General features: G+C 50.7%; 1 protein-coding gene across 1 annotated transcript in view; it reads left to right on the top strand.

Annotated features, from left to right (window-relative positions):
- The first annotated feature begins 5,036 nt into the window (after positions 1–5,036).
- The window catches only part of LEXM (lymphocyte expansion molecule), a 28,858-nt gene continuing 23,722 nt past the window's right edge, over positions 5,037–10,172 (top strand). Inside the window, exons 1-4 of the mRNA XM_043449317.1 lie at positions 5,037–5,086; positions 7,160–7,247; positions 7,701–7,865; positions 8,056–8,178. Coding sequence (XP_043305252.1) covers positions 5,037–5,086; positions 7,160–7,247; positions 7,701–7,865; positions 8,056–8,178 — 426 coding nt within the window. The remainder of the gene's footprint in view (positions 5,087–7,159; positions 7,248–7,700; positions 7,866–8,055; positions 8,179–10,172) is intronic.

The raw sequence follows: 10,172 nt of genomic DNA, 5'->3' as shown, positions 1-10,172 counted from the left end.
TCTGCAGATCTTCCTTAGCCGTCATTCATCAGGCCTCCCCACTTGGGATTGCTCTGCCTCCTCTCTGCCCTGCAGTGGGCCCCAGTGGAAAGACAGGGTTTCCTGTGCTGCTTTTAATCACTGATACTGTGTGAATGGGACTTCCCTGGTGGCTCAGGATAAAGAATCCGCCTGCGATGCAGGAGTTGGAGGAGATGCAGGTTCGATCCCTAGGTCGGGAAGATCCCCTGGAGGAGGGCATGGCAACTCACTCCAATATACTTGCTTGGAGAATTCCATGGACAGAGGAGCCTGGTGGGCTATAGTCCATAGGGACGCAAAGAGTTGGACACAACTGAAGTGATTTAGCACAGTGTGTGAATGAGTCTCTAGATTGTTTCACACTTTATTCTTCCCTCATCTGTGACATGAGGGTGATACTCCCTCCCCCAGGACCAGGGTAGATGTCTGGGTAAACTTGGTAAAAGTCACTCTGGATAGCTACCAGCTTCCACTCATTCTCCACTCTGAGTTTTCTTGCTCTTGCCAGTGTTCCCCCAGGCCTGGCATCAGCCCCTGTCCTCTAAAAGAAGGGCTGTGCTCCCTGCCTCAAAGCTGCTAGTCCTCCAGGACTTGGATTTTTCAGGTCTGAACTTCTGAGTTTCTCCCACCCTTCGTTTCATCTGGGGCTGGGCTTCTAAGACCCTGTTACTTTATCTTCATGAGAAAAAGCGATCAGCATTTTCAGAAAAGGAAATAGAACAATTTGTAAACTTGGAGAAAAATATTTGACTTGAGCAATAAAATACAAATTAAAACAGCATTCTGGAGATATTTTTCACCCATAATTTAAAATGTAAAATTTAATGATCTTAATGAAAAGTTGTTACTATAAATTGCTGGTGATCATGAGATCATCTTCTGCTTGAGAAGATCAGAGATGGATTCCTGGGGTATTTGACTTTTTCCCCCTCTTTTTATTGTTATAAAACTACTATTTTAACCATTACATAAAATTTACCATTTTAACCTTTTTTAACTGTACAGTCGGTAGCACTAAGTATAGTCACATTGTGCAACCATCACTACCATCCGCCTCCAGAACTTTTTCATCTTCCCAAACTGAAACATTGATTCTGTTAAACAACTCACTATACCCGCTTCCCCCAGCCTAGCAACCATCACTCTAGTTTCTATGAATTTGACTACTTTATGTAAACCTCGTTTGAGTGGAATAATAATAAAATATTTACCCTTTTTTGTCTGGCTTATTTTACTGAGCATAATTCAGGGTTCATCCACTTTGTAACTGTGTCAAAATTACCTTCCTTTTTAAGGCTGAATCATATTCCTTTGTATGTATATATTACATTTTGTTTATCCACTTGTCCATCAATGGCTATTTGGGTGGTTTCCACATTTTAGCTCTTGGGAATAATGCTGCTATGAACATGAGTGTACAAATACCTTTTTGAGTCCCTGCTTTCACTTCTTTTGGGTGTATGCCCAGAAGTGAAATTGCTGGGTCATGTGGTAATTCTATGTTTATTTTTCAGAAAATAAACTTTTTTCCCCCATGGAGCTTCACCATTTTATATTCTCACCAACAATGCACAAAGGTTTCCATTTCTTTATATCCTCACCAACATTTGTACTTTGTTTCTGTTTTTGCTTGTTTGTTTTATAATGGCCATTCTAATCGGTGGCTTTGGCATTTGATCTGACTCTGAGAAGATGAACAGGAGGTGAATGGGGAAGGTAGGTTGCTAGTGCATTTCAGCAGCAGAAAAGGCACATGTAAAGGCTAGAGCTTTGCCAGGGCCGGGTATGCCTAGGAACAGAGCAGCCCCATATGGCTGAGACTTAGAGAGCATGGGAAAGAGATGGCAGCAGATGAGGACTGAAGGCAGCAGCCACTGTCCCATCTCAGAGGCCTGAATCCTGGCTCAGAAGCTTAACTTACTTTGCTGACATAACAGATGGCACCAGAGGATGGGTTAGAAACTCTAGCACACTTTACTTATGAGTATCGTACCTACTGTGTGATGCTCACTAGATGTGACCAGGACAAGTTACTCTTTCTGGCTGATCCTCAGTTTCCTCTTCTGTTTCATAAGGGTTGGAGAGGATTGCGATAGTACCTACAGAAGAGACTTAATTGCTGTGATCAGGAAAGGGCTATGATGGGGAGGCTTTGGGGTGACTGGAGCCAGCTGCCCTGCTGCATAGCTGACTCACCCCAGCCTGCTCCGGCTTGCCTGGAAGCCAGAACTCCCAGCTCAATGGACCTTGCCTTATATCCTGTGGCTTCTTCTCCGTGAGTCCCAGAGCCAAGGTGCTTATGCTGGGAGAGAAAGAAAGTAACCCCAGGAAGGCCGGGCCCAAGAATACCTGAGCAGCCCTGGGCCTTGTGGCAAGGCCTCTCCAGCTCAGAGAATGTGGTATGGACATAGCCACTTGTCACTCACTCCTCAGAACAGCTCCTCCAGAATGTCGCAGTCAGATGTCACAGACAAGGAAATTGAAGCCAGGGTAACTTGTCCGAGGCCACCAGCTAGGAAGCAGCAGGGCTAGGATTTGAATGTGATTCTCTGAGGATTTATGCATTCCTGGGACGTTGGATTAGATTCATTTATTTGTTCACTAGTCATTCAAAAAATATTTGCTGATTTTTTTGGCTGATATTCTATGACATATTCTATGATAGTATTGCAGCAAAAATATTTGCGGATATTCTATGTGCCACATACTGCACCAGCAGTGAATGACACACAGTCTCTGCCCCTGGGCCTTCTATAAGGTCCCTTTCCAAGGGCTAGGAATGACCTCTTATTGTGCTTCTGCTATGGAGCGTACCTAAATGGCTCATTTAATCTTTATAGCAGTCTGGAGACACAGAGATTACTGGCTTTATTTTAAAGGTAAGAAAGGTGAGAATCAGAGGAGGAAGTGATTTGCTCAAGATTGCACCTTGGGAAGGGGCAAAGTCAATGTTTAGATGACCTGGGGTGGCTGTCCTGTGTGTGTTCCCGAGTACTGATGCCTCCAACCTTCAGCTCAGCAGGGCAGCATGGATGCTCCAAGTGCTGTGATCATGTGCCTGCCCAGGGTGGGGCCCGTGAGTCCAGCTCAAGGCTTAAATGCTATATTGGGATGGCAAAAGGGTGTTGGGTGGGGCCTGGAAGGAGACCCACTGATCTGGTAATCCACTTTCACCACAGACTGGATGCAGGACCCCTAGGAAAGTTCTGTTTCTGGTTTTAGTCTTGTCTTCATCAAATGGTGTATGACTCTTTGCCCTGCCTTAGCCTAAAACCCTTGAAGGAGGATCAAAGGCGATCACAGAAGATGATATCAGACAGTCTGTAGCATGACCCTGGAGAAGGCAATGGCACCCCACTCCAGTACTTTTGCCTGGAAAATCCCATGGACGGAGGAGCCTGGTAGGCTGCAGTCCATGGGGTCGCGAAGAGTCGGACACGACTGAACGACTTCACTTTCACTTTTCACTTTCATGCATTGGAGGAGGAAATGGCAACCCACTCCAGTGTTCTTGCCTGGAGAATCCCAGGGACGGGGGAGCCTGGTGGGCTGCCGTCTATGGGGTCGCACAGAGTCGGACACGACTGAAGCGACTTAGCAGCAGCAGCAGCATGACCCCAGGTCCTAGTGGAAGGTAAGGGAGGTTGAGAGGAGAGAGCTGATCCTGTCCTATGGGGGGCACATAACCTCAGTTCTTTTCTTTACCAAGCAAGATATACACACTCCTTAATGATGAGTTTGAAATTCTTCTCCTCCTTCCCAGACCTACCCACCACCCACAGTCTGGGTCAGAGACTTTCCTATCTCCTACACCTGCTGACACTGTGTAGTCATTGTTTGCCTCCACTAGACTGTCTGAGAAGGGGCCACATCTGGGTCCCAGACCCGGTGCACAGTGTCTGCCCAGAGTGTCATGGCGGGGGTGGGGGGTGGGGGGTGGGTGGGTAGGCTGGGGTGTGGGTAACTGCGGGAGGAACAGAGTCCTGACTCCATCCCTGCAACACCTCCCCCACCACCGATCTCATTACTACCTTCCACGCTCTGACTCCCCTTGCCTGTTCCCTCTTTCTCCTCTCCACAGAGTGTAGAAGGAATGGGATGCCCTTTGCTTAGTGAGACCTCCGTGTGGGTCTCACTGGTCCCACCAGCATAAGGTGAACATTAAGAGGCCTTTGCTCTCCACCAGGCCCCGTGCAGGGTGCTGGCATAAAGCAAGAAATCTGAATCAGTTCCTCAATTTACGGGGCTTCCCTGGTGGCTCAGATGGTAAAGCGTCTGCCTGCAATGCAGGAAACCAAGGTTCGATCCTTGGGTCAGGAAGATTCCCCTGGAGAAGAAAATGGTAACCCACTCCAATATTCTTGCCTGGAAAATTCCATGGATGGAGGAGCCTGGTAGGCTATAGTCCATGGGCTCGCAAAGAGCCGGACACGACTGAGCGGTTTTACTTTCTTTCTTTCCTCAACAAATGACTCTCAAACCCTAACAAATGGCATCCATATTAACCACCATGTGAAGTCGCTCAGTCGTGTCCGACTCTTTGTGACCCCACGGACTGTAGCCTACCAGGTTCCTCCATCCATGGGATTTTCCAGGCAAGAATACTGGAGTGGGTTGCCATTTCCTTCTCCAGGAGATCTTCCCAACCCAGGGATTGAACCCCGGTCTCCCGCATTGTAGGCGGACTCTTTGCCGTCTGAGCCACCAGGGGGCCACCATATGGGGCCATTAAATTGGTCTGGCTTGATTGGGGGAAGGATATCTGGCAAGGCAGCAGTGAAAATGCGCAGAGCCCAGGGCAAAAGTCGGGAACCTCGCGGGCGTGCCTGCCGGGGGCGCTGCGCGGCCAAAGACGCAACACACACAGCACACGGGTTCTGGTGGATCACAAATCACAAGGCCTGGGTTGCCGTGGCAGCGGTGGCTGCAGTCTGCGGCCAGCTCGGGAGGCTGGCGGAGGAGTCCCACGGTCCGAGTCCTGCGAGGACTTCGCTGCGAGGGGGCAGGCTAGCATCATGGCCACCAAGTGGTTCACCGGCGCGCCCTTCGGGGTGCAGAGCCACAGGTGGGGCGGGATGGGGGTGGGGGAAAGAGGGCCTGTGACTGGAGGGCCCATGAAAGAGGGCTGGAGCCTGCGGACAGGGAGCAAAAAGCGGGGAGGGCTGGCAGTCAGGGGTGAACGGGCAGGACTTTATATCCGCCTCCCGGCTCTGCGTTTCCCTGCCCAGAGTCCTTTAATTATCCCATTAAGTTGTTTAAAATCATTTCTGAAGGACCTCTATGTGCTGCTCAGAGAGGCCAAGTGGCCTGGCCCATAGTAGGTCACTCAACCCAAAGGTCCTGGGTAGAATTTCAGCCCAGGTGTCTTTCTTCATTCATATGTATGATATGTAGTGTGTTGGGTATCAGTTCAGTGGCTCAGTCATGTCGAACTCTTTGTGACCCCATGGACTGCAGCATGCCAGGCTTCCCTGTTCATCAACAACTCCTGGAGCTTACTCAAACTCATGTCCATGGAGTCACTGATACCATCCAACCATCTCATCCTCTGTTGTCTCCTTCTCCTCTTGCCTTCAGTCTTTCCCAGCACCAGGGTCTTTTCCAACGAGTCAGTTCTTCCCATCAGGTGGCCAAAATATTGGAGCTTCAGCTTCAGCATCAGTCCTTCCAATGAATATCCAGGACTGATTTCCTTTAGGATGGACTGGCTTGATCTCCTTGCAGTCCAAGGGACTCTCAAGAGTCTTCTCCAACACCACAGTTCAAAAGCATCAATTTTTCGGTGCTTAGCTTTTTTTATAGTCCAACTCTCACGTCCATACAAGACTATTGGAAAAACCATAGCTTTGACTAGACGGACTTTTGTTGGCAAAGTAATATCTCCGCTTTTTAATATGCTGTCTAGTTTGGTCATAACTTTTCTTCCCGGGAGCAAGCGTCTTTTAATTTCATGGCTGCAGACACCATACTGCTGTGATTTTGGAGCACCAAAAAATAAAGTCAGCCACTGTTTCCCCATCTATTTGCCATGAAGTGATGGGACCAGATGCCATGATCTTAGTTTTCTGAATGTTGAGTTTTAAGCCAAATTTTTCAGTCTCCTCTTTCACTTTCATCAGGAGGCTCTTTAGTTCTTCTTAGCTTTCTGCCATAAGGGTGGTGTCATCTGCATATCTGAGGTTATTGATATTTCTCCCGGCAATCTTGATTCCAGCTTGTGCTTCATCCAGCCCAGCATTTCGCATGATGTACTCTTCATATAAGTTAAATGAGCAGGGTGACAATATGCAGCCTTGACACTCTCCTTGCCCGATTTGTCACTAGTCTGTTGTTCCATGTCCAGTTCTAACTTGCTTCCTGGCCTGCACACAGGTCTCAGGAGCATCTTGGTGTACATGTCTCGGGTGCACCACATACATATACACACCGTGCTGCGCTCAGTGGCTCCGTGGTGTCCAACTCTTCGCGACCCCATGGACAGTAACCCCCCAGGCTTCCCTGTCCAGGGGATTGCCCAGGCAAGAACACTGGAGTGGGTTGCCATTTTCTTCTCCAGTGGATCTTCCTGACCCAGGGATGGAACATGCATCTCCTGCATTGGCAGGTGGATTCTTTACTACTGCAGCACTTGGGAAGCCCCATCTATATCTATGTTTATATCTATATCTCTATATAAATGTCACCTACTATGTGCCAGGCTCAGTTCTAGCATCTGGGAATGAAACAATGAACAAAACAGCAAAACCCTTGCTCATGAGCTTGCCTTCTTATAAGAGAGGTGGCTGGAGTGGATAATAAGCAAAAAAAAAAGAAAAATATATAAAGTGTTAGATAGTGATAAGGGCTATGGAAAAACAGACAGTGGGGGGGGGGAGGAGCTGGCAGGTTCTGGGGTGGGGTTGCACTGAGAAGGTGACTTTTGAGTAAAGGTCCTCAGCAGGGGGTAGGTGACCAGTCTAGGGTGGAGTCTAGGGAGAGGGAACAGAAGTACAAAGGCCGTGAGGAGGCAGCAGCCCTGTTCATCTCATCTTTCATGGGCCAGCTCCAAAGTCACCTCCTCTGGGACGCCAGTTCCCCTGCCCCCTAGAACTTCCCTCATCAGGGCTGGGTGCCTTTCACTGGGTGTCTGTCCTCCCAGGTTTGACGTCTCCGCTGTTTATCCCAGCCAGAAGAAGTTAAGCACCTTCACGGAAGCTCCATACTCCAGGGTTTACTCTGTGGACGTGGTGAGTTTGCACAGCTTCCTGACTCTCCCATGTGGTCTGGCCACTGTCCCTCTGAGTCCCCCACCATGGCAGATGAGCTCAGCTGTGAAAGGGGCATGCCTCACACCCCTCTGTGCGCTCAACCCACAGCTCAGGGCTTGGCTCAGAGCTGGGCTTTCGATGTGTTTGATAAACACAGGACTGTGGTGAAAAGAGTGGGTTGGAACCACAGAGACAGTGGGTTCCACTGGCAGCTCTCGCACAGACTGGCCGTGGGCCCTCTCTGAAGGGTAAGGGGGCTAGCAACAGAGGTTATCATGGTTATACCTTGAGTGCCAGGCTCGGGGCTGGAGGAGGGGGCTCCACAGGCATTGTCTGTCCTTTCTCAGGTCAGGATGACAGCATGCTAAGGGCTTGCTCTGCAGATGGACTGGCGGGTGCGGCTGGCCCCGCTCTGATTCCACTCTGACTCAGTCCCACATAGGACCCGGGACCTATGGCTTCAAGGAGACCTGCTTCAGCAACAAGAAACTGAAGAAAGAGGTGGGCACAGGCTGGGCCAAGGCCCAGGAAGCCACCCGGCTGACCCAGCTGCCCCACTTCCAGTACCAGGCCATCATGAAAGAGAAGCGGCAGCAGGTGAGGCCCCCGGGGCCCCATCCCGCCCCATCACAGGCACCAGCTCCTCCTGTCCAGCTCTAGGGTGGCCTGCAGTGTCCTTCCATGCCCAGGTAGAGCTCATCCTTTAAGGAAGACACCATCCCCTGGGCTCCTGCCCACATAGACACGGGTGTAAAGTTCTTACCTCATCTCTGTTCTCCTGGGGCAGAAGGAAAAGCTGGGGCCTGGCTCCTACAACTTCAAAGACTTCCTAGAAGAGCTGCAGTCAAAACCAGGCAGCACTCGTGGGCTGCTCAGCTCTGGGGAGATTCGCTTCCGAGGACTCATTGGGGTAGGTGTTCTCATACCTGGAGTGGGAGCCTTCCCACTCTCTCCTCTGGAGCATGCCCCTGGGTGGGGCTGGAAGCACCCTGTCACCTATGGTCTCCTCGCCAGGCTCGGCTAGGCTCTTCTCTGAGACACAGGCCATCTGCTTCCAGGGCCACCTCTTTGAGCCCACTGGCTGTCGTAGGTTCCTATTGTCTCCCCCACCAGACCAGGAGCTCCCTGATGGCAAGAAAGGGTCTGGTTCATCTTTGAGTCACCAACACAAAGCCCAGGCACATAGTAGGCGCTCAGCAAACTCATCCATCTCTATAGCCATCTATCCAGCAAATAATGATGGAGCACCCTCTAGTGCCACATACTGTTCTAGGCCCTGGGGTTCCAGCAGTGACAATGACAAGGTCTCTGCCCTCATGGAGCTGTGGTCCTAGTGGTAGAAACAACAGCACAAAGAAGCAAATCACATAAAATCTGAGCCATGAGGAAAAATGAGACAGGGAGGGATGCAAGTGATGGAGGTGCCATTTATAGGGTAGTCAGGGAAGACCTCTGGAAGGAGGTGGCATTTGAGCAAAGTCTGTGTAGGTGAGCAATGGAGACTCACGGAATCTGTGAGTTAGGGTCGGGGAGGCGAGAGCAGAGGGGCGAGGACCCAGACATGAGGACCTTTGACAAGGTGGAGGCCTCAGGTTTGATTCCAGGTGCTGTTGGAGGACAGTGGAGAAGGGTTTTGATGTTGGGGGGGTGGTGGAGCTGATGACATACTTATGGGGATGGGGGTTGGAGGCATTCAGATAGGAGGTGATGGTGGTGAGAGGTGGGGGTGGCAGGAGGGCTGCAGTGGTATCGTGTGGGTAGGGATGGTCTTCTCATGCGGGGAGAGCTCTGAGTGGGGCTCAGCCTCTATAAGGCAGCAAGGGCAAAGATAGGGGTCACACCCACACTGCCAGCACTGATCCTCCTCCCCAGCCCACCCACTCTCTGTGCTGGACACCCCATCCTCCTCACTCCTCAGGTGTGCTGTGAGCTTTCAACACGAGGGCTTTGCTCCTGCTCTTCCTTTATCAGAAATGCTGTTCCTCCTCCAGCGGCACCTTCCCCTAAGGACTCCCTCCACGCCCCTCAGCTCCGAGGCCTGACCTGATCCTGCGAGATGCCACCCTGTCCCCGGAGCCCCAGTTGTGGCTGTGTTCAGTGTCTCTCTCCCCCAGGGCACAGCAGCCCCTGAGGGTGGACACATCTGCCCGGTTGATTCGTTGCAGAATTCCCCGGTCCTCGCAGCACCTGGTACATAGTAGGCACGTGGTAGGTCTTTGTGGACTAAGGGCACACCTGCCTGCTAAGCACCCATCCTCCAAAACACTGTTGATTTTTTTTATAACCACTCCAGACCAGCCCTTGGAGGCTCAGAGAGGATAAACACCTTGCCCCAGTGGGCCAAGCAGGCAAGGAGGGGGGATGTCCAGCAACAAAACCAGGGCCTTTCCTCCACAGCTCTCCACCGTGAAAACTCCTATGGAGCCTAGAGATTATTCATTGCCCCGTTCAGGGGATGTACACATGTCCTCAAGTGCAGAAGCTGTAACTGCCCTGTAGGGAGAGGGGCTGTCTGGAGGCATTGAAAAATGAGTCTTTACCTTCAAATCTAAAGTAATAATAGCTGACACTTAACGCAGCACTCGCCACATGCCAGGCACCGTTGTAGCACTTGAATGTACTAATTAATGTAATCCTCACAACAGCCTGTGAAGCAGGCGCTATCATCTCCACTTTACAGACAGAGAATGAGCACAGAGAGGTTAAGCGACTGCCCTCGGTCACAGAGCTACTCAGCGGCAGAGGCAGGATTGAATCCACGGTGTCCATGCATAACCACCACCCTTGACTCACTTGTGTTGTCCCTTGACGATATGTGAAGGACAAGGTCTAATGTCAGAGCCCAGCCCCGCTGAAGGCAGAGGATTTGGGGGAACGAATCAGATGCAGGCTGTTTCCTCCTGT

The sequence above is a fragment of the Cervus canadensis genome, chromosome 2 (assembly GCF_019320065.1).
Source record: "Cervus canadensis isolate Bull #8, Minnesota chromosome 2, ASM1932006v1, whole genome shotgun sequence".
Lineage (NCBI taxonomy): Eukaryota > Metazoa > Chordata > Mammalia > Artiodactyla > Cervidae > Cervus > Cervus canadensis.
Note: the sequence above shows the minus strand (reverse complement) of the source record. Positions and strands in the feature narration are given on the sequence as shown.